The sequence below is a fragment of the Coregonus lavaretus genome (assembly GCF_964263955.1).
Source record: "Coregonus lavaretus genome assembly, chromosome: 3".
NCBI lineage: Eukaryota > Metazoa > Chordata > Actinopteri > Salmoniformes > Salmonidae > Coregonus > Coregonus lavaretus.
Window position 1 is genome coordinate 41,787,154 of NC_139990.1, and position 24,498 is coordinate 41,811,651.

The 24,498-nt window shown below is 45.4% G+C and overlaps 2 protein-coding genes across 3 annotated transcripts in view; both read right to left on the minus strand.

The window, feature by feature from the left end:
- The window catches only part of LOC311108895 (autotaxin-like), a 32,845-nt gene extending 16,030 nt beyond the window's left edge, over positions 1–16,815 (minus strand). Inside the window, exons 1-12 of one of the 2 annotated variants that reach the window (XM_084151687.1) lie at positions 16,682–16,752; positions 16,374–16,479; positions 13,898–14,053; positions 13,423–13,548; positions 13,244–13,304; positions 13,055–13,152; positions 12,848–12,927; positions 12,612–12,731; positions 10,191–10,246; positions 6,009–6,074; positions 5,523–5,595; positions 4,746–4,854 (exon numbers count right to left, since the gene is read on the minus strand). In XM_084151687.1, coding sequence (XP_084007813.1) covers positions 4,746–4,854; positions 5,523–5,595; positions 6,009–6,074; positions 10,191–10,246; positions 12,612–12,731; positions 12,848–12,927; positions 13,055–13,152; positions 13,244–13,304; positions 13,423–13,548; positions 13,898–14,053; positions 16,374–16,479; positions 16,682–16,711 — 1,081 coding nt within the window. In that variant the 5' untranslated portion in view covers positions 16,712–16,752. Of the gene's footprint in view, positions 1–4,745; positions 4,855–5,522; positions 5,596–6,008; positions 6,075–10,190; positions 10,247–12,611; positions 12,732–12,847; positions 12,928–13,054; positions 13,153–13,243; positions 13,305–13,422; positions 13,549–13,897; positions 14,054–16,373; positions 16,480–16,681 lie in introns of both variants that reach the window. The other variant, XM_084151688.1, reaches the window with a different exon arrangement.
- Positions 16,816–18,733: 1,918 nt separating this feature from the next.
- The window catches only part of LOC311125758 (transcription initiation factor TFIID subunit 2), a 40,409-nt gene continuing 34,644 nt past the window's right edge, over positions 18,734–24,498 (minus strand). Inside the window, exons 24-27 of the mRNA XM_084158435.1 lie at positions 22,034–22,266; positions 21,456–21,638; positions 20,492–20,594; positions 18,734–20,312 (exon numbers count right to left, since the gene is read on the minus strand). Of these exons, the coding sequence (XP_084014561.1) occupies positions 20,038–20,312; positions 20,492–20,594; positions 21,456–21,638; positions 22,034–22,266 (794 nt within the window). The 3' untranslated portion in view covers positions 18,734–20,037. The remainder of the gene's footprint in view (positions 20,313–20,491; positions 20,595–21,455; positions 21,639–22,033; positions 22,267–24,498) is intronic.

The window sequence follows — 24,498 nt, forward strand, 5'->3', positions numbered from 1 at the left end:
GAACACATGTTCAGAACAGACTTTAAATCACTCCAGAATGAAGAAGAAGAAGGTGACTTGATTGTCCATAGTCAGAGAGAAATGGACATTGTCTAGAGCACGTGTCAAACTCATTCCATGGAGGACCGAGTGTCTGAGGGTTTTTCGGTCCTGCCTTGTACTTGATTGATGTCACTAATTAGTAAAGAACTCCCCTCACCTGGTTGTCTAGGTCTTAATTGAAAGGAAAAAACAAAAACCTGCAGACACTCGGCCCTCCATGGAATGAGTTTGACACCCCTGGTCTAGAGGTCTGCGGAGGATTTATTTATTTATCCCACTCCCGCCCACACCCATAGCATTTTATACCGCTCCCGCCCACACCCATAGCATTTTATACCGCACCCGCCCACACCCATAGCATTTTATACCGCACCCGCCCACACCCATAGCATTTTATACCGCACCCGCCCACACCCATAGCATTTTATACCGCACCCGCCCACACCCATAGCATTTTATACCGCTCCCGCCCACACCCATAGCATTTTATACCGCACCCGCCCACACCCATAGCATTTTATACCGCTCCCGCCCACACCCATAGCATTTTATACCGCACCCGCCCACACCCATAGCATTTTATACCGCACCCGCCCACACCCATAGCATTTTATACCGCACCCGCCCACACCCATAGCATTTTATCCCGCTCCCGCCCACACCCATAGCATTTTATACCGCACCCGCCCACACCCATAGCATTTTATACCGCTCCCGCCCACACCCATAGCATTTTATACCGCACCCGCCCACACCCATAGCATTTTATACCGCACCTGCCCACACCCATAGCATTTTATACCGCACCCGCCCACACCCATAGCATTTTATACCGCACCCGCCCACACCCATAGCATTTTATACCGCACCCGCCCACACCCATAGCATTTTATACCGCTCCCGCCCACACCCATAGCATTTTATACCGCTCCCGCCCACACCCATAGCATTTTATACCACTCCCGCCCACACCCATAGCATTTTATACCGCACCCGCCCACACCCATAGCATTTTATACCGCACCCGCCCACACCCATAGCATTTTATACCGCACCCGCCCACACCCATAGCATTTTATCCCGCTCCCGCCCACACCCATAGCATTTTATACCGCACCCGCCCACACCCATAGCATTTTATACCGCACCCGCCCACACCCATAGCATTTTATACCGCTCCCGCCCACACCCATAGCATTTTATACCGCACCCGCCCACACCCATAGCATTTTATACCGCTCCCGCCCACACCCATAGCATTTTATACCGCACCCGCCCACACCCATAGCATTTTAAACCGCACCCGCCCACACCCATAGCATTTTAGACCGCTCCGGCCCACACCCATAGCATTTTATACCGCACCCGCCCACACCCATAGCATTTTATACCGCTCCCGCCCACACCCATAGCATTTTATACCGCACCCGCCCACACCCATAGCATTTTATACCGCACCCGCCCACACCCATAGCATTTTATACCGCTCCCGCCCACACCCATAGCATTTTATACCGCACCCGCCCACACCCATAGCATTTTATACCGCTCCCGCCCACACCCATAGCATTTTATACCGCACCCGCCCACACCCATAGCATTTTATACCACACCCGCCCACACCCATAGCATTTTATACCGCACCCGCCCACACCCATAGCATTTTATACCGCTCCCGCCCACACCCATAGCATTTTATACCGCTCCCGCCCACACCCATAGCATTTTATACCGCACCCGCCCACACCCATAGCATTTTATACCGCACCCGCCCACACCCATAGCATTTTATACCGCTCCCGCCCACACCCATAGCATTTTATACCGCACCTGCCCACACCCATAGCATTTTATACCGCTCCCGCCCACACCCATAGCATTTTATACCGCACCCGCCCACACCCATAGCATTTTATACCGCTCCCGCCCACACCCATAGCATTTTATACCGCACCCGCCCACACCCATAGCATTTTATACCGCACCCGCCCACACCCATAGCATTTTATACCGCACCCGCCCACACCCATAGCATTTTATACCGCACCCGCCCACACCCATAGCATTTTATACCGCACCTGCCCACACCCTCTGGCTTTCTGTCCGACCCCCACCCGCTAACGCAAGAACTGGTCCCGAACCCAACCGCAGTACTGCAATGTTATTCTAGGCGTATGTGACGACGCAGCTCACTTGCCAGCTCACACAAAGCAGAAAGAAAACCATTTCCAAATAATCTTTGGGACAACAAAAATATTTTCATCCTAAAGCTGTCTGTCTGACTCTGACTGCTCGCTCCCAACAGCAGCGTGAAAAAGGTTGACCGTGCCGCGATGATCTCCGTCAGGACCTGCAGCTTCTGCAGGATGCCCTCTACACTAGTCTTCTACTTTATCCCAACCCTCCGAAACACATACACATGTACAAAGAGTTAGAACAGGTTTTCATAAGGGGAAAGGTTGAGTAGTATTGATTAAAAACACAGCTGGTAGAGTTGGTGTGTATAGAGGAGGCATAGTTATGGTGTGTATAGAGGAGGCATAGTTATGGTGTGTATAGAGGAGGCATAGTTATGGTGTGTATAGAGGAGGCATAGTTATGGTGTGTATAGAGGAGGCATAGTTATGGTGTGTATAGAGGAGGCATAGTTATGGTGTGTATAGAGGAGGCATAGTTATGGTGTGTATTGAGGAGGCATAGTTATGGTGTGTATAGAGGAGGCATAGTTATGGTGTGTATAGAGGAGGCATAGTTATGGTGTGTATAGAGGAGGCATAGTCATGGTGTGTATAGAGGAGGCATAATTATGGTGTGTATAGAGGAGGCATAGTTATGGTGTATATAGAGGAGGCATAGGTATGGTGTGTATTGAGGAGGCATAGTTATGGTGTGTATAGAGTAGGTAGAGTTGGTGTGTTTTGAGTAGGTAGAGTTGGTGTGTATAGAGTAGGTAGAGTTGGTGTATATTGAGTAGGTAGAGTTGGTGTGTGTTGAGTAGGTAGAGTTGGTGTGTGTTGAGTAGGTAGAGTTGGTGTGTATAGAGTAGGTAGAGTTGGTGTGTGTTGAGAAGGTAGAGTTGGTGTGTATAGAGTAGGTAGAGTTGGTGTGTGTTGAGTAGGTGGAGTTGGTGTGTATAGTGTAGGTAGAGTTGGTGTGTGTTGAGTAGGTAGAGTTGGTGTGTGTTGAGAAGGTAGAGTTGGTGTGTGTTGAGAAGGTAGAGTTGGTGTGTATTGAGTAGGTAGAGTTGGTGTGTATTGAGTAGGTAGAGTTGGTGTGTATAGAGTAGGTAGAGTTGGTGTGTATTGAGTAGGTAGAGTTGGTGTGTATTGAGAAGGTAGAGTTGGTGTGTATAGAGTAGGTAGAGTTGGTGTGTATTGAGTAGGTAGAGTTGGTGTGTATTGAGAAGGTAGAGTTGGTGTGTATAGAGTAGGTAGAGTTGGTGTGTGTTGAGAAGGTAGAGTTGGTGTGTATAGAGTAGGTAGAGTTGGTGTGTGTTGAGAAGGTAGAGTTGGTGTGTATAGAGTAGGTAGAGTTGGTATGTGTTGAGAAGGTAGAGTTGGTGTGTATTGAGTAGGTAGAGTTGGTGTGTATAGAGAAGGTAGAGTTGGTGTGTATTGAGTAGGTAGAGTTGGTGTGTATAGAGTAGGTAGAGTTGGTGTGTATTGAGTAGGTAGAGTTGGTGTGTATTGAGAAGGTAGAGTTGGTGTGTATAGAGTAGGTAGAGTTGGTGTGTATTGAGAAGGTAGAGTTGGTGTGTATAGAGTAGGTAGAGTTGGTGTGTGTTGAGTAGGTAGAGTTGGTGTGTATTGAGTAAGTAGAGTTGGTGTGTATTGAGAAGGTAGAGTTGGTGTGTATAGAGTAGGTAGAGTTGGTGTGTATTGAGAAGGTAGAGTTGGTGTGTATAGAGTAGGTAGAGTTGGTGTGTATAGAGTAGGTAGTGTTGGTGTGTATTGAGTAGGTAGAGTTGGTGTGTGTTGAGTAGGTAGAGTTGGTGTGTATTGAGTAGGTAGAGTTGGTGTGTATAGAGTAGGTAGAGTTGGTGTGTATAGAGTAGGTAGAGTTGGTGTGTGTTGAGAAGGTAGAGTTGGTGTATATAGAGTAGGTAGAGTTGGTGTGTATAGAGTAGGTAGAGTTGGTGTGTATAGAGTTGGTAGAGTTGGTGTGTATTGAGTAGGTAGAGTTGGTGTGTGTTGAGTAGGTAGAGTTGGTGTGTATAGAGTAGGTAGAGTTGGTGTATATTGAGTAGGTAGAGTTGGTGTGTGTTGAGTAGGTAGAGTTGGTGTGTGTTGAGTAGGTAGAGTTGGTGTGTATAGAGTAGGTAGAGTTGGTGTGTGTTGAGAAGGTAGAGTTGGTGTGTATTGAGTAGGTAGAGTTGGTGTGTATAGAGTAGGTAGAGTTGGTGTGTGTTGAGTAGGTAGAGTTGGTGTGTATAGTGTAGGTAGAGTTGGTGTGTGTTGAGTAGGTAGAGTTGGTGTGTGTTGAGAAGGTAGAGTTGGTGTGTGTTGAGAAGGTAGAGTTGGTGTGTATTGAGTAGGTAGAGTTGGTGTGTATTGAGTAGGTAGAGTTGGTGTGTATAGAGTAGGTAGAGTTGGTGTGTATTGAGTAGGTAGAGTTGGTGTGTATTGAGAAGGTAGAGTTGGTGTGTATAGAGTAGGTAGAGTTGGTGTGTGTTGAGAAGGTGCAAGGCGGTTGTGCAGCAGTACCGTGATCTCCCACCATGATGATGTTGACACATCGGTGGAGTTTCATCTGTTTCAGGCCGTCCATCAGCTGACCCATGATCTTATCAATCTCCTTCAGAGGGTTGTTCAGCTGCAGCACAGAATACACTGATCAATATTCACATAGCATTCACAATGATCAGGGAATATCATAGAAGTATTGATCCCTGTACGGATCATCAAAATACCTAATCATTATTAGACAATTAACAGAACACAATCACAATCTCTAGAAAATGGTTCATCAATTCCACACTGTACTGGTCATGCATGTACATGCCTGGGTTAGTTTGGGGCCTTCCTAGGGCTGGAAAGTTGAAACAGAAAGCCAGTGTTTGTGCTACAGTGCTGTAGAGTGTTCTGTATGTAACTAGCTACATCTGTAGTGAGTGCTGCTGTAGTGAGTGCTGCTGTAGTGAGCGCTGATGTAGTGAGCGCTGCTGTAGTGAGTCCTGCTGTAGTGAGCGCTGCTGTAGTGAGCGCTGCTGTAGTGAGTCCTGCTGTAGTGAGTGCTGCTGTAGTGAGTGCTGCTGTCGTGAGCGCTGCTGTGGTGAGTCCTGCTTAACACATGCTCAGGTCCCGGTAGTCTGGACCACAACCACAACCGTCTCTCCCCCAGACCCAGCCCAAGCCCCAGCCTCCTCAGACCCAGACCCAGACCCAGCCTCAGACCCAGCCCCAGACCCAGCCTCAGACCCAGCCCCAGCCCCATCCCAAATCCCAGCCCCAGCCCCAGCCCCAATCCCAGCCCCAGCTCACCTCAGTGCTCATGGGCCCCAGCTTGTGGCCAAACGTATCCGGCTGTTCAGAGTGCATGGCATACACATATGGCCTGAAACAACACAGGTGGAAGGGAAGCTTAGATTGGCCTTGTGTACTAGACTGCCCCCAGGTCTCAACACAGGTGGAAGGGAAGCTTAGATTGGCCTTGTATACTAGACCACCCCCAGGTCTCAACGCAGGTGGAAGGGAAGCTTAGATTGGCCTTGTATACTAGACCACCCCCAGGTCTCAACACAGGTGGAAGGGAAGCTTAGATTGGCCTTGTATACTAGACCTCCCCCAGGTCTCAACACAGGGCTAGGATATGGGAGCAAAGTCACAACTTACTTACTTACAAAGTCAGATGGAGATTGCTAAGCATAGAACGGATATATTGTATTCATGTAAAGAATGGGATTTACTGCTGTTATATCATTGCAGATAGCAACAGCCTAAAGAAGAGAATAAAATAAGCTGATTTACCTCTCTCCGTCTGGCAGGTGAAGCCATTGCAGCATGGTCAGGACTCTCCTCTCCAATGGGATGGAACTGGAAAGACACATCAGCTGAGTTCATTATGTGGAGGACAAAATGTAATTCACCAACAATGTCTGGGGTGCTGTGTATCAATGATTTACTGTGTCTGGGGTGCTGTGTATCAATGATTTACTGTGTCTGGGGTGCTGTGTATCAATGATTTACTGTGTCTGGGGTGCTGTGTATCAATGATTTACTATGTCTGGGGTGCTGTGTATCAATTATTTACTGTGTCTGGGGTGCTGTGTATCAATGATTTACTGTGTCTGGGGTGCTGTGTATCAATGCTTTACTATGTCTGGAGTGCTGTGTATCAATGATTTACTGTGTCTGGGGTGCTGTGTATCAATGCTTTACTGTGTCTGGGGTGCTGTGTATCAATGATTTACTGTGTCTGGGGTGCTGTGTATCAATGCTTTACTGTGTCTGGGGTGCTGTGTATCAATGCTTTACTGTGTCTGGGGTGCTGTGTATCAATGCTTTACTGTGTCTGGGGTGCTGTGTATCAATGCTTTACTGTGTATTACAACACCTAATTTGATCCTCTCTGTTTGCATCCAGGAAAGCTGCCAGATTAGAACCATTAAATACATTATAATCGGCCTATAAAGTCGTAGGATACACCAGATTAGAACCATTAAAGACATTATAACAGCCCTATAAAGTCATAGGATACAACACTCTCCTTCCCCCCTGTAAGCCTTTGAACCGCAAAGCCTCCCCTCCTGTTCTTGTCTTGTAGAGCGGTGGGCCACCTACAGACCTCCATCCTCCAGCCCACCAGGCACAGCTGCCAACCATCAACCCCATGGTTTGCCTCTCTATCTGGGGCTTGACATGTGGGGGAGCTGGGGGGTGCCTGGGGGTATGGAAGGGGGTAAACCTTATCCCACTAAATCTCTACAGGGGGCTTCTCTTCTTCTCGACCCCTCTGGTGTTGGTTAAGACCTCCCTGGAGTTGGTCTTAACAGAGACCTCCACAAAGCTACAATCACAACTCCCCGTCACCTCCTCTCTTCCAGACCTCAATGGTTAAATAATACAGTCTTTACTGTACTGTAAAGTTAACCCCCCTCCTCCTCCTCTGTGCCCTGGGCCTACCACAGGAAGTGCACCTTGAAATGCACTTTGGTACTGCTATGTTTTGAAGGAGTCCCCCAGCTGGCCAAGTTCACAGGCAGGCACCCCACTTTATGTTAATAGGCCAATGTGAGTAAATTGCTAGCCAAACAGTTAGGGCTCTATGCCTCCGAACTGAAGTCTGTCTCAAAGGCCTCTGTGTCTTATGAATGTGTGAGGCGTTGTTGTTTTTTAGCAGCCTGCATGTGTTAGGTTAGCCAGAGTACAACTAAATATGAACATGCCCATATAGTTTCCAGCCATCTCCCCCTGAAATCCACAACAGTGTTATGACAATATAATAGCAGCAGTTTCTGTTGTGTTTTGTCTTGAGAGTAGTGCTGAGAGACTAGTGCTTTTCTAGGTCGATTCCAGTTTGATAAAAAAACAACATCGATTTCGTTTTTGATACAAATAAATATATAAGAAAATGCATTATGAAATAATGACATAACAATTATTTTTTTGCTTTTTAATGGAAATTCCCAAGCCAAAAATAGTAAACATTCAATTGCCAAAACTTTGAAATATTCCATTGTCTGTGTCAGGTCCACATTGGGTAGACGTCAATAAAAAATAGGAAATTACTATGAAATAATACAATATTTGTATATTACTTAGTATTTTTCATTCCTTAAAGTCATCATCTCATCTCTGCTCAGGCAGTAGCAGCCAAACAGACAGACCATCTAATGTTATCTCTATCCCTCTCGCTCTCTTTGTGTTGTGTACATTCCTCTCTCATGCGGTCTGTGGGTATCTTACCTAATGTAGCAGGGGTAAAAGTGTATCCATCTCTGCCTGACCCCGGGAAAAAACAGGCGCAATGGATTATGGTCAATGTAGTTAATTACCACGCTTCTGCGCTGAACTAGGTTGAATATTTGCTCAATGAAAACTACAACTCCCTTCTACCCAGCATCCCACATAGCTCTTGACTTGATTTCTCCCATGAATGATTTTGATTTATTTTTAATTTTAATTTTTTCTTTAACATTTATTTAACTAGGCAAGTCAGTTAAGAACAAATTCTTATTTACAATGACGGCCTACACCGGCCAAAACCGGACGACGCTGAGCCAATTGTGCGCCGCCCTATGGGACTCCCAATCACAGCCGGTTGTGATACAACCTGGAATCAAACCAAGGTCTGTAGTGACGCCTCAAGCACTGAGATTCAGTGCCTTAGACCGCTGCACCACTCGGGAGCTCTAGAGAAACAGTGCATTGGGCTCACAAAAAAAACGAACTAAATGGAATATAAGAAATTGTACCGACGTTGATCAATTAGTTGTTTAATAACCGAAAACATTTACGAAATGTCAGTTAATCGCTCAGCACTACTTGAGAGTTCTGAGGAGAATATTGACGAGCTGTGAGGTGATAAAGCATGTGGGACATATTATCTTTGCATTGAAAACGGGGGAATATGATACAAATGGCCTTGAACAGACATTTTTCAGATGTGGTTTAGAGAGAGAGGGGATAGAGAGGTAGACAGAGAGAGAGAGAGAGAAGGAGAGAGAGGCAGACAGAGAGAGAGAGGGGGTGGGGGTAGGCGGAGAGCGAGAGAGAGAGAGAGAGGGGATAGAGAGGTAGACAGAGAGAGAGAGAGAGAAGGATAGAGAGGTAGACAGAGAGAGAGGCAGACAGAGAGAGAGGGGGGGGGGTGGGGGTAGGCGGAGAGCGAGAGAGAGAGAGGGGATAGAGAGGTAGACAGAGAGAGAGAGAGAGAGAGAGAGAGAGAGAAGGAGAGAGAGAGAGAGAGAGAGGCAGACAGAGAGAGAGAGAGAGGGGTGGGGGTAGGCGGAGAGCGAGAGAGAGAGAGGGGATAGAGAGGTAGACAGAGAGAGAGGGGGTGGGGGTAGGCGGAGAGTGAGAGAGAGAGAGAGAGAGAGAGAGAGAGAGAGAGAGAGAGAGAGAGAGAGAGAGAGAGAGAGAGAGAGAGAGAGAGAGAGAGAGAGGGGATAGAGAGGTAGACAGAGAGAGAGCGGGGGTGGGGTAGGCGGAGAGTGAGAGAGAGAGAGAGAGAGAGAGAGAGAGAGAGAGAGGGGATAGAGAGGTAGACAGAGAGAGAGAGAGAGAGAGAGAGAGAGAGAGGTAGACAGAGAGAGAGAGGGGGTGGGGGTAGGCAGAGAGTGAGAGAGAGAGAGAGAGAGAGAGAGAGAGAGAGAGAGAGAGAGAGAGAGAGAGAGAGAGAGAGAGAGAGAGAGATAGAGAGGTAGACAGAGAGAGAGCGGGGGTGGGGGTAGGCGGAGAGTGAGAGAGAGAGAGAGAGAGAGAGAGAGAGAGGGGATAGAGAGGTAGACAGAGAGAGAGAGAGAAGGGGAGAGAAAGAGGCAGACAGAGAGTACACAGTGGCAGAATACCTGACCACTGTGACTGACCCAAAATTAAGGAAAGCTTTGACTATGTACAGACTCAGTGAGCATAGCCTTGCTATTGAGAAAGGTCGCCGTAGGCAGACCTGGCTCTCAAGAGAAGACAGGCTATGTGCACACTGCCCACAAAATGAGGTGGAAACTGAGCTACGCCAAATGTATGACCATATTAGAGACACATATTTCCCTCAGATAAGACAGACCCACAAATAATTTGAAAACAAATCAAATTTTGATAAACTCCCATTTCTACTGGGTGAAATACCACAGTGTGCAATCACAGCAGCAAAATGTGTGACCTGATGCCACAAGAAAAGGGCAACCAGTGAAGAACAAACACCATTGTAAATACAACCCATATTTATGTTAATTTATTTTCCCTTTTTTACTTTAACTATTTGCACATCGTTACAACACTGTCTATAGCCATAATATCACATTTTAAATGTATTTATTATTTTGGAACTTGTGTGAGTGTAATATTTACTGTTAACTTTTTATTGTTTATTTCACTTTTCTTTATCCATTTCACTTGCTTTGGTAATATAAACATATGTTTCCCATGCCAATAAAGCCCCTTGAATTGAATTGAATTGAGAGAGGGAGAGAGAGAGAGAGAGAGACTTACACAGGCCAGAAGAAAGTGGCAGCCTTCACCCCCTGCTTCACTGCTGTAATCCAGATCTAGGACAAGAATAAAAGTGAATATAACCACTGTAAATTATTTTTTAACTGTGATATAAGACAATATAATTTGTAGTGTAATGGCATATAACACTTTTTGGGAAAATTGGTTCGTTTTTCGTTAACAAAGGTCCTTCAAAAGCATTTGTGACAAACCACTACATTACACTTGCAAGGCTGACGCCATTTTCAATCCAATGTCTCAACTTGAAATGGACAGTTATTAAATTGAAACACTACTCACTAGTTTTATAACATTCATGCTCAAAGCCAAGTTAAACAGTCTCATATGAAAGGAGAGAGAGAGACAAACCTGGCCAGCTGTAAGTAAGGCCATTACTGTGCAAATAGAACACAGATGCAGGTCTTCTAGAATGGGAGGGAGGCCTTCTAGAATGGGAGGGAGGGCTTCTAGAATGGGAGGGAGGGCTTCTAGAATGGGAGGGAGGGCTTCTAGAATGGGAGGGAGGGCTTCTAGAATGGGAGGGCGGCCTTCTAGAATGGGAGGGCGGCCTTCTAGAATGGGAGGGAGGCCTTCTAGAATGGGAGGGAGGGCTTCTAGAATGGGAGGGAGGGCTTCTAGAATGGGATGGAGGCCTTCTAGAATGGGAGGGAGGGTTTCTAGAATGGGAGGGAGGGCTTCTAGAATGGGAAGGAGGGCTTCTAGAATGGGAGGGAGGGCTTCTAGAATGGGAGGGAGGGCTTCTAGAATGGGAGGGAGGGCTTCTAGAATGACTTACATTGCCTTTAGAAAGTATTCATATCCCTTGACTTATTCCACATTTTGTTGTGTTACAGCCTGAATTCTTTTTTTTTTGGTCATCAATCTACACACAATATCCCATAATGACAAAGTGAAAACATGTTTTTAGACATTTTATCAAATGTATTGAAAATGAAATACAGAAAGTATTCATACCCCTGAGTCAATACATGTTAGGCAGCGATTACAGCTGTGTGTCTTTCTGGGTAAGTCTCTAAGAGCTTTGCACACCTGGATTGTACAATATTTGCACAATATATTATTTATTTTTATACTTCAAGCTCTGTCAAGTTGGTTGTTGATCATTGCTAGACAGACATTTTCTTGTCAAGTCTTGCCATAGATTTTCAAGCCGATTTAAGTTGAAACGTTAACTAGGCCACTCAGGAACATTCAATGTCATCTTGGTGAGCAACTCCAGTGTATATTTTGCCTTGTGTTTTAGGTTATTGTCCTGCTGAAAAGTGAATTTGTCTCCCAGTGTCTGTTAGAAAGCAGACTGAACCATGTTTTCCTCTAGGATTTTGCCTGTGCTTAGCTGTATTCTGTTTATTTTATCCTAAAAAACTCCCTAGTCCTTGCCGATGACAAGCATACCCATAACGTGATGCAGCCACCACCATGCTTGAACATATGGAGATTGGTACTCAGTTATGTTTTGTACTGAATTTGCCCCAAACATAACGCTTTGTATTCAGGATATGAAGTTAATTTCTTTACCACATTTTTTTGCAGTTTTACTTTAGTGCCTCATTGCAAACAGGATACATGTTTTGGAATATTTTTTATTCTGTACAGGCTTCCTTCTTTTCACTCTGTCATTTAGGTTAATATTGTGGAGTAACTACTATGTTGTTGATCCATCCTCAGTTTTCTCCTATCACAGCCATTAAACTCTCTAACTGTTTTAAAGTCACCATTGGCCTCATGGTGAAATCCCTGAGCGGTTTCCTTCCGCTCCGGCAACTGAGTTAGGAAGGACGCCTGTATCTTTGTAGTGACTGGATGTGTTGATACACCATCCAAAGTGTAATTAATAACTTCACCATGCTCAAAGGGATATTTAATGTCTGTTTGCTTATTTTATTTTTTTACCCATCTACCAATAGGTGCCCTTCTTTGCGAGGCATTGGAAAACCTCCCTGGTCTTTGTGGTTGAATCTGTGTTTAAAAGTCACTGCTCGACTGAGGGACCTTACAGATAACTGTATGTGTGGGGTACAGAGATGAGGGAGTCATTCGAAAATCATGTTAAACACTATTATTGCACAAAGAGTGAGTCCATGCAACTTATTATGTGACTTGTTAAGCACATTTTTACTCCTGAACTTATTTAGGCATGCCATAACAAAGGGGTTGAATACTTGATTACTTATTGACAGCTTTTCATTTTTTATTAATTTGTAAACATTTCTAAAAACATAATTCCATTTTGACTTTATGGGGTATTGTGTGTAGGCCAGTGACACAAAATCTCAATTTAATCCATTTTAAATTCAGGCTGTAACACAACAAAATGTGTAACAAGTCAAGGAGTGTGAATACTTTCTGAAGGTAATGTATGTCTAAACCACAGAACAGAACAGAGAGAGTAGGACTCACCGGCTGACCTCCCCACCAACGATGATTCAGCTTCTCTCGACCCCGCAGGTTAAAGTTGGCATCAAACACGGGGTCATGCATGGAGTTGCCAACTATGCCATGGGACTCAGGGTACAGACCCTACAGGAGGTCAGAACTGAGGCGTTAACCCTTCTGGGGCAAAATTGAAGCTAAAATGTTCAGTTGAGTTCAGCGAGGAAGACAGGGAAGAAAAAGGATGATTGACCAGTACGTACCGTTGCAAGAGTATATAGATTGGGGAACGTTTTAGTGGGGTACATCGGTCTCATGTAAGGAGCATGGGTACCACAGGCTCCTAGAGGTAAAAAGGCACAAACAGATATGATGCAATGGAAACCATTTGGACATACATTTGAATACAGTAAGTAGACCCAGTCAAATGAGTATTCAAGCCCTGTTATGGATGATTCAGAATGTCTTACTGAGTTTCTCGATGTTGGGGATCACTGTGCTTCCCCTCTTCATGTAGGAGGCTCTGAAACCATCCACTGACACCATGATGAGAGGGGGGCGGACAAACCTGGGGAGAAAAGACCATTAGACTATCTCCAAGGTTCTCACGTTTGTGAATCGCAGTGAAATAGTTGTGAAAGGTAAAAAAGGTATCTTACCCAGCAGGACATTCATGGGTTCTAATGTCTTCACAGTCATCCTGCAACCAAGTAGTGTCCCCTTCCAAAGAAAGTGGTCCAATTTAGAGTTCATGTGAGGGTTCAATAAACCTTCCAATACCACTGTGTAGTATACAGCCAGAGATCAGCTTGAGAGACATCTAGTTTCACTGTCTAACCTTTACAGAGTGTTTTGTAGTTGGTGCAGCAGTCTCCTTTGGCCAGACAGTCCTCAGAACAGTGACAGGCATGCTGGTCATTCCTGGTCTCACCACAGCGCTCCTTACTGCACTCAAAACCACCCTCTGGACACAATCAATCAATCAATCAATCAATAAATTAATGAGAGAGGATGTTACATAGCTAATAACGACCCATTAAAACTGCATCAGAGTGTCCCATTCAGCAATGAGTCAAGTTACCATAAGGTCATATACATGAGGTAGAAACTGACAGAGATGGTGATGGTGATTAAGTATGTAGTAAAGTGTGTGTTCATTTTGAACCCTACATTAATGTAATACAACATACTGAACATTCTGGAACATGTTCAACTTGGACTGAGAGAGGGGTTGAATTTGTTGAGGGAACATGAAAGGGAGCAGGGGACCACCAACCCAGACAGACAGACAGGCAGGCAGGCTTCAGGCTTACCTGTTCTCAAGCAGTGCTCATCAAAATCTTGGCAGCAGCTGTTATAAGTTTTACATAAGTTGTCACAGCGGCAGTTGGGAGGTTCAGCCTCGTCCAATTCAAAGCATCTGTTCTTGCAGGATCCTGACGTGCTGATCCACGGGGAGTCTGAGGGAGCTGGCAGGGAGAGAGAGAGAGACAACCGCTAACATCTACTGAGGGAGCTGGCAGGTAGAGAGAGAGAGACAACCGCTAACATCTACTGAGGGAGCTGGCAGGGAGAGAGAGAGAGACAACCGCTAACATCTACTGAGGGAGCTGGCAGGGAGAGAGAGACAACTGTTAATATCTACTGGAGGTATACTGTGAGAAAAAAAGGGGTTCTCAAAGGGTTCCGTAGGACCCTTCATGGTTCTACTTCTAGGTAGCACCTTTTTTCTGAGAGTGTATTGCAATAGTAGCTTGGAATACACTCTGAATCCATGCTCTGTTTCACTATTGAAAAGGGAGTATGGATTCAGTCACTATGGATCCGAAGCTGCTACTAAGACAGTTGCATTTGGGTTAAAAAAACGTCTCTACTACCCAACACTTCCTTGAGGTTGGGGAGAGGAACACTTCCCTGAGGTTGGGGAGAGGGACTCTTCCCTGAGGTTGGGGAGAGGAACACCTCCCTGAGGTTGGGGAGAGGAACACTTCCCTGAGGTTGGGGAGAGGAACACCTCCCTGAGGTTGGGGAGAGGACCACTTCCCTGAGGTTGGGGAGAGGGACTCTTTCCTGAGATTGGGGAGAGGGACTCTTCCCTGAGGTTGGGGAGAGGGACTCTTCCCTGAGGTTGGGGAGAGGAACACCTCCCTGAGGTTGGGGAGAGGAACACCTCCCTGAGGTTGGGGAGAGGAACTCTCCCCTGAGGTTGGGGAGAGGAACTCTTCCCTGAGGTTGGGGAGAGGAACACTTCCCTGAGGTTGGGGAGAGGAAACACTTCCCTGAGGTTGGGGAGAGGAACTCTTCCCTGAGGTTGGGGAGAGGAACACTTCCCTGAGGTTGGGGAGAGGAAACACTTCCCTGAGGTTGGGGAGAGGAAACACTTCCCTGAGGTTGGGGAGAGGAACACTTCCCTGAGGTTGGGGAGAGGAACACTTCCCTGAGGTTGGGGAGAGGAACACCTCCCTGAGGTTGGGGAGAGGACCACTTCCCTGAGGTTGGGGAGAGGGACTCTTTCCTGAGATTGGGGAGAGGGACTCTTCCCTGAGGTTGGGGAGAGGGACTCTTCCCTGAGGTTGGGGAGAGGAACACCTCCCTGAGGTTGGGGAGAGGAACACCTCCCTGAGGTTGGGGAGAGGAAACACTTCCCTGAGGTTGGGGAGAGGAAACACTTCCCTGGGGTTGGGGAGAGGACACTTCCCTGAGGTTGGGGAGAGGAACAGAGGGGACTAAGCCTGTGTAACATACAGTACATAACAAGATGTTCCTTGTGCATTCAGGAAAAAACCTCCAGCAGGAAAACCTGGGCAACGCCAGGAGAAGCATGTGGAAGAATTCTGTGAAGTTTCAAACTCAGTTTACTGCACAGGAATAGCTGTATGAGTTAAGGCATATAATAAATACTTTACTTGATGTCAAACCCATTCCAGACACAGTGAATGAACTGAATAAAAGGAAACAAACTACCTGTGAAAGAAAGATTACAATTTCCTTTCACAGCTGTGCAGTGGTATATTCAAACCTCTGCGTTTTTACCGGGTCAGAAAATGTGGAGCAGAAACAGCTGAAAAGCTCTGTTGATATTGACACAAGGTAGAGCTGAACAAACAAACCCCAAATATACACGAACAGGCCGATCACTGGTGAAAAGGACAGCAGCAGTAATCGTTTGTTACATTTAAATGCTTTTGCTTATTAGTTTTGTGTGCACAGGCAGACACATCTGATAGAAAATAATCTGCAAATAAACGGAATTTTGAATTCCAATCGCTACAGTTACCTAAGGGAACAAAGTAAGTAAGTTCCATATAATGCATGTTACTCATGTTTAAAGCAATGATCATTTAGATGGTAAATGGATTCCATGTCAGTCAACAGATTGTTGAATGATTGATTGCTTTGCCCCTAAGTCAGTTTAAGATTTAGTTTAATACCTCTGGAATCAAAGACTGTTTTTTGTCTGACTTGTTTAAAATGGCAAAAGGAAAGTTGGCTTTATATACATTTACAGCCAAAATACATAAAGGCGTTTCCAAAATATACTGTAAAGCTTATTTTAGGAACTAAATTACAGAGAAAATGATTCTGCTGTGCTTGCAGTATCCCATGCATAATGTTAGTGCAGAACAACTTGTCCCAATACGTCATTATAAAAATAAAAAATAAAATGAACAATGCACTCACTGTAATAAACTACAATAATACCCATCAACTATTGTCAGAGTGAGAGAGAGATGGTAGTCCCCAAAAATATATATTTTTTATGCAAAATAGTTGTCCAATCTTACTTACTGTCTGTCCTTGATGAAGCAGCCTCCTCTACAGACCTTTTAGGACGGTCATGAACATATCCCGAGCAGATATCCGAACCACAGACGATGGAGAGGACACAGAAAATCTTAGGAAATGAATGAAACAACAGATAAATGATACAATTCTACAAAAGTACAAAATTAAACGCGAAAGATATGAGGCGATGACGACAGTCTCCCACAATAAATATAACGGAGCATGCCAGAACAATCCATCATTACCCATTGAACATCCTACATTGTAATATCACAGAGTTTCTAAACCATCTTTGGTAATATCGATCATACCTGTTTAAATGATACATTATATTTCCCCATTATGTCAGGTCCGTCCTACAGAATGCATGTGTTTATCTCAGTAGTCCCTATTCGGTCCGTGACTGTGCGTCCCGACTGCAACCCGACTATCACCAAGACTGCGCGCAGAGCGGTGTGGTGGGCAAGTTTTGTGATTTCAGATTAACACCTGTTCACCGTGCAAAGGGAGCTTCCTTCCAGCTCTCAATCCAATAAATCAAGTAAATGTGCGTATGCTGCTGTTTGATTTTACTGCGCGGTAGGCTACGGCAGCCTACTAATTAATGAATGCAAGTGGAGACCACCCCGGTGAATGCATAACAATCCCCTTTGATACTTTTCAAATGGGTCGCCACTTTGAAATGATCATCATCCCCTTGTACTGCAAATGACAATGTTAATGATTTTAGAAAACAAAAAGGATAGTAAACCTCCTTGCTGAGAGCCCTGAAAACGTCTGAGAACCAGTAATAAACGCATAATAGCCATGGTAGCCTATTCGCAAAACATAAGTTCTCATTGTAAACGAACAGGGACACATGCAGACGCACACAACGCATTTGCATGAATCTTGAAACCTTGCAAGAGCTGTCTTACTGGACCAGTTTCCAAAGACACATGATCCTCTGCCGAGTGCTGCCTGCACCTAGTCCGCTCGACTGGAGTGAGTTATACCCTAACTAACCCCGGAGTGAGTTGTACCCTAACTAACCCCGGAGTGAGTTGTACCCTAACTTACCCCGGAGTGAGTTGTACCCTAACTAACCCCGGAGTGAGTTGTACCCTAACTAACCCCGGAGTGAGTTGTACCCTAACTAACCCCGGAGTGAGTTGTACCCTAACTAACCCCGGAGTGAGTTTTACCCTAACTAACCCCGGAGTGAGTTGTACCCTAATAACCCCGGAGTGAGTTGTACCCTAACTAACCCCGGAGTGAGTTGTACCCTAACTAACCCCGGAGTGAGTTTTACCCTAACTAACCCTGGAGTGAGTTTTACCCTAACTAACCCCGGAGTGAGTTGTACCCTAACTAACCCCGGAGTGAGTTTTACCCTAACTAACCCTGGAGTGAGTTGTACCCTAACTAACCCTGGAGTGAGTTAAACCCTAACTAACCCTGGAGTGAGTTGTACCCTAACTAACCCCGGAGTGAGTTAAACCCTAACTAATCCTGGTGCTTTCTGACTCCCGGGCAGACCACACAGGGTTTAGCAGAGTCAGTGGAGGACAGGAGTGCCATTGGTTTGTTGCCAATGCAGATATTTGTTTTGCCATCCAGGGTTTGATGAGGGATACAATCATAAAATATAAATATATTGTTGCAGATATGGGAACATTCCATACAGTAGACTATGCTCAATCTGGCAAGAATATGATTACTGAGTTCAAATGGAAATGGTGCAAACATGACAAGAAACTCACCAATAGGGACATGTTTTAAACAGTTTAGAATTACCATTTGTTGCTGCTTAAATGCATAATTCCCCCAAAAAACACCCCATCAATGTGGTCCAAATTCAACAGTGAGGAGGGCCAGGCCAGGTCACAGTGAGGAGATTAGGTCAAGAAACAGAGCACTGAAAGTTGTTACTGGGCTGTCGGTGAGGAAGTTGTTACTGGGCTGGAGGTGAAGTTGTTTCTGCCGGCAATGAGGAAGTTGTTTCTGCCGGCAATGAGGAAGTTGTTTCTGCCGGCAATGAGGAAGTTGTTTCTGCCGGCAATGAGGAAGTTGTTTCTGCTGGCAGTGAGGAAGTTGTTACTGCCGGCAGTGAGGAAGTTGTTACTGCCGGCAATGAGGAAGTTGTTACTACCGGCAGTGAGGAAGTTGTTTCTGCTGGCAATGAGGAAGTTGTTACTGCTGGCAATGAGGCAGTTGTAAGGGTAAACGTCCATCTGCCTTTTGTGGTAGGTGCAATTATTCAAAGTTTATGCTCTTTGTTATTACATTCTTGGTATACAAAATGTAAACATTTCAAAGCTTTATTGGTATCATATATTGAGCGTTATTGAAGAAAAGTTAAACGAATAAAAACACACATTCTTGGTTTCAGAAGCTTTATTTTCCAACATCTTTATGATAATGTAGTCCTATCCTACAAAAAACAAAATGTTCTAACAAAACTGCAGTACATAATGAATATATAGAACAGTTACTGATTGGGTCAGGGACAAGGAGACCACAATCTAGTTACTGATTGGGTCAGGGACAAGGAGGCCACAATCTAACTACTTAACAATAAAAACATGAACAGTTAAAACATGCATGGTTAGAAACAGCGCCATATGAATGCAATAGAAAAAGTATAGAAAAACCCAATGACTCTTCAGTATGGTCATGTCATACAGGCCAGCAATGAGGGTATTAGTCATGGCTGCATCCAAAACTGCACCCTATTCCCAATAAAGTGCACTACTTTTTGACCAGGGCCGTATGGGACCTGGTGAAAAGTAGTGCACTATGAAAGGAATAGGGTACTGTTCAGAACGCAGACAGCCATGGTCTACCGCAGGTCAGCCTAATTAGACAGCTTACACTTTACATCCTAAATGTTTATCATTCTTGATTCTTCCACCTTTGAATTGATTGGCTCTCTGAATAAGAGTGGAATTTCCCCTCTTAGTTTAATAGCAGGGTTAATTACAGTAAACCTGTAATTCAATGTCCAGGGTGACGTTATAAAACCTGGGGAAAGACTAGTGGCAGTCTGAGACCGGTTACGTCCTCAACAGGCTGAAGAGGTTCCCTTGTGAGCCCAGCCACTAACTGAACATGTTGTTGATGATGGTAGCAGACAGAAAGGCTCAGGCATAGCCAGAAGTGTGTGCGTGTGTGTGTGTGTGTGTGTGTGTGGTGATGGGAGACTTTTAAAACTAAAGGGCTCCTTCTGGAGAGGCCCACAGGTCTGCCTCTCTGTGTGGTTAATGATGACGTCACAGAATGTAGGTTAGGCTACACACGTTTCCCCCTCCACCTACACTGACTAGCCTTGAATCCACACTGAATATTGCTCCATTTTCCAAATCCAAACTAAATATAGCTCAGATTCAAACAGTGAAACAGAACAATATTTAGTGTGGATTCCAGGCTAGCCGACTGAAGTGCACTGACATGCAGTAAACCAGTAAGCTCTATTCAGAGGAGTTGGAACACTGACTGACAGCTGGAGTCTGTAGTCTTGAGGGTGATGTTTTACAGCTCAGTCTCTCTTGCGGGTGATACTGTGTTTCATAGCTCTGGACCAACCAGGAGGCAGCGCTGTGTTCTAGTCAGACATGGATGGAGACCTCATGGAGCGTCCACTATCAGGGCTGTTACTGAAGGACCAACCAGGAAGCAGCGCTGTGTTCTAGTCAGACATGGATGGAGACCTCATGGAGCGTCCACTAGCAGGGCTGTTACTGAAGGCATGGGAGTCCCTCTCCTTGTCCTTGTCTTTACTGTCGTGCTTGTGCTTGTGTTTGTGTTTGTGCTTCTTCTTCTTCTTCTTCTTGTGCTCGTGGTGGTGGTGGTGGTGGTGGTCAGTGCTGTGTTTGGAGGAAGAAGTGGACTCTTTGCTGAAGGAAGGTAAGGGGGTGACAGGCAGGGAGAGGACAGCCTGGTCCACGACTGGAGGTTCCTTACCTGAGGAAGGGAGAGAGGAGACCGGAAGAGACAGATTTAAAATACTGAATGCAAATCATCTAGAAGTCTGTTATGTTCTTCAAAAATGAATCATTTCTTAGGATTGTCTGAAAGCATGAATCAACCCCAGGTGTGAACAAGTATGATAATTGCAGGACAATGATTGATGGGGTGCTGACCTGGTGTGGAAGGCCTCTCCAGGATGTTGAGGTGGTGGTGGATGAACGCCTGACTGTCATGGGGACTCTCCATGTCAATTTCATCCTCCTCCATGGTGTTGAACTGAAACATCATTATCATCATCATCATCATCAGTCATAACCATCTGATCTGATCCTCTTCCATGGAGTTGAACTGAAACATCATCATCAGTCAACCATCTGATCTGATTCTCATGCATGGAGTTGAACTGAAACATCATCATCAGCCATAACCATCTGATCTGATCCTCCTCCATGGAGTTGAACTGAAACAACTTAATCATCATCATCAGTCAACCATCTGATCTCATCCTCCTCCATGGAGTTGAACTGAAACATCATCATCATCATCATCAGTCATAACCATCTGATCTGATCCTCCTCCATGGAGTTGAACTGAAACAACATCAGTCATAACCATCTGATCCTCCCCCATGGAGTTGAACTGAAACAATGTCATCAGCATTTACATTTTAGTCATTTAGCAGACACTCTTATCCAGAGCGACTTACAGTTAGTGAGTGCATACATTTTTCATACTGCATCAGTTATAACCATCTGATCTGATCCTCCTCCATGGAGTTGAACTGAATCATCATCATCAGTCATAACCATCTGATCTGATCCTCCTCCATGGAGTTGAACTGAAACATCATCCAACACCCTCACAAGATTGTTCAATCACAGTGATTCACGTTAACTCAAATACGATCAGCAATGTGATTGCACCAGTTAGATTGTGATTGCACCAGTTAGATTGTATCAGTTTAAAACAAAGAGCTAGATTAAGCCAGACACACTAGAGTCCATAGTGGCACTGCTTCAGTCCTCAGGGGAGCCTGAAATGGTTCACACACACATTATTGGTGAAAGCCTGTAGTGAAAGCCCAGACAAGTATAAGCGCATCCCCCCCAGCCTCCCCACGGCGCTCCAGATCCTTACTCTGATCTTGAATTTTTTACTGCTGTCCTCTTCCTGCAGTACCTGGCCTGGCTCCGGTGGAGAGGAGCCCAGTGGTCCAACTCCACTGTCCAACTTTCTCTTCAGACCCTGAGGAAGTGGGGCGACACCACTGGACATAGACACGCTGGACACTGTCTCCATGGCGATCAGGCCCTCATCCAGCTATAGGGGGGAGGGGGAGGGAAGAGATGGAGGGGGAGGGAAGAGATGGAGGGGGAGGGAAGAGATGGAGGGGGAGAGAGGGGGAGGGAAGAGATGGAGGGGGATGGAAGAGAGAGGGGGAGGGAAGAGATGGAGGGGGAGAGAGGGGGAGGGAAGAGATGGAGGGGGAGAGAGGAGATGGAGGGGGAGGGAAGAGATGGAGGGGGGAGGGAAGAGATGGAGGGGGGAGAGAAGAGATGGAGGGGGGGAGAGGGGGAGGGAAGAGAGAGAAATTAGTGTTATAACAAAGTTCAGATGAGGTTGACAAAAAAGATTCTTAGTGAGGATTTACTAAGACACAAGAAGGCCCAAGTCCCAACTAAAATATATTATTATCAGCATCAGGGGGTCCTTACACTGCTAGTAAAGCCCATGACGGGGATGTGAACCCCCATGGTGTTGCCAGTTATCTCTGTGGTGCCTGGCCCCTGTTCAGGCTTGATGGTGGGGTTGAGGACGGCCTTCTTCTCCTTGAGGTTGAGTACCAGGCCCAGCTCGGGCAGGGGCAGGCAGGAGGGGCGCGTCAGACCAAACAGAGTGTAGTAAAGGTTCACCGCATCACACCGCAATCGCCAGTCATGAGACGTACCTGGGGGAACAGTGAAACGAGAGGGTCTAAACACATTCAACTTTACAGCTGGACAAAAGTCATGTTCAGATCATTGTAAAGTTTCACAATTGTTTTTTAAGCCAAGCCAGTGATAGTAATAACATTAGCATGAATGTAATCACTGATACTGTGTCAAGTTAAATCCATAAAAACTCAGAGGAAGGGGTTTAAGAATAGGGTCTTAGTTTGTCTTAGAAAAGCTTTGAGAAAACTAGAAATGCCATTGTGCATAAAGCTACAGTATCTTATTCAGTTTCCAGTCATAGTTCGTGTTATCATGTACATAACATCTGATAAAATAGAGATTAACTGATATTAACGGGTTTGAATTTAACATAATAGATCATTGCAAGACTTTCTCAATTGTTTTCCAAGCCAAGCCAGTGATAATAAGTGGCGTGAACGTAATCACTGATGTTATGTTGCATGAAATAATAAAATAACAACAGATTATGAACAGTTTATTACTGTGAGTCATAAACTGGGTTGGCAACGAGAGTGGCGTTACACTGCCAACAGTCACAGCCAATCTCAGAGCACAGAAGTACACTCAAACATATGAAATATTATGCTTACAATAAGAAACAGAACAAGTGTTCCGCCTCCTCACACCTACATCCCCCAGCAGTCCATTCAAATATAAACCTCGTTTCAAAAGGTGCCAATTCTTCCAAACGTTTTCCAAGTAACAGATTTCTGTTGGGGGCGCAGCTTACCACTCAAACTGGATTGATGCAACAACAACACATAACATGTCCATTGGCCACACTGTCTGTCTGTCTCAGACTCAACCCCCCCAGCTCTGTGTTTCCAGGTCACCCCTGACAGACTGTGTTTGAGCAGGTTAGCGTTCTCTGATGCTCTCTCAGCTGTGTTTGACCTCATTCTAAACTGTAGCCTGTGCCAGGAGGCACCCATGTCCCCAAGACATGGTCTGCATCCCAAAAGGCACCTGATTCCCTATATAGTGCAATACACAGAGGCCTGGTCATAAATAGTGCACTATACAGTGGGGGAAAAAAGTATTTAGTCAGCCACCAATTGTGCAAGTTCTCCCACTTAAAAAGATGAGAGAGGCCTGTAATTTTCTTCATAGGTACACGTCAACTATTACAGACAAATTGAGAAAAAAAATCCAGAAAATCACATTGTAGGATTTTTAATGAATTTATTTGCAAATTATGGTGGAAAATAAGTATTTGGTCAATAACAAAAGTTTCTCAATACTTTGTTATATACCCTTTGTTGGCAATGACACAGGTCAAACGTTTTCTGTAAGTCTTCACAAGGTTTTCACACACTGTTGCTGGTATTTTGGCCCATTCCTCCATGCAGATCTCCTCTAGAGCAGTGATGTTTTGGGGCTGTCGCTGGGCAACACGGATTTTCAACTCCCTCCAAAGATTTTCTATGGGGTTGAGATCTGGAGACTGGCTAGGCCACTCCAGGACCTTGAAATGCTTCTTACGAAGCCACTCCTTCGTTGCCCGGGCGGTGTGTTTGGGATCATTGTCATGCTGAAAGACCCAGCCACGTTTCATCTTCAATGCCCTTGCTGATGGAAGGAGGTTTTCACTCAAAATCTCACGATACATGGCCCCATTCATTCTTTCCTTTACACGGATCAGTCGTCCTGGTCCCTTTGCAGAAAAACAGCCCCAAAGCATGATGTTTCCACCCCCATGCTTCACAGTAGGTATGGTGTTCTTTGGATGCAACTCAGCATTCTTTGTCCTCCAAACACGACGAGTTGAGTTTTTACCAAAAAGTTCTATTTTGGTTTCATCTGACCATATGACATTCTCCCAATCCTCTTCTGGATCATCCAAATACACTCTAGCAAACTTCAGACGGGCCTGGACATGTACTGGCTTAAGCAGGGGGACACGTCTGGCACTGCAGGATTTGAGTCCCTGGCGGCGTAGTGTGTTACTGATGGTAGGCTTTGTTACTTTGGTCCCAGCTCTCTGCAGGTCATTCACTAGGTCCCCCCGTGTGGTTCTGGGATTTTTGCTCACCGTTCTTGTGATCATTTTGACCCCACGGGTGAGATCTTGCGTGGAGCCCCAGATCGAGGGAGATTATCAGTGTGTCTTCCATTTCCTAATAATTGCTCCCACAGTTGATTTCTTCAAACCAAGCTGCTTACTTATTGCAGATTCAGTCTTCCCAGCCTGGTGCAGGTCTACAATTTTGTTTCTGGTGTCCTTT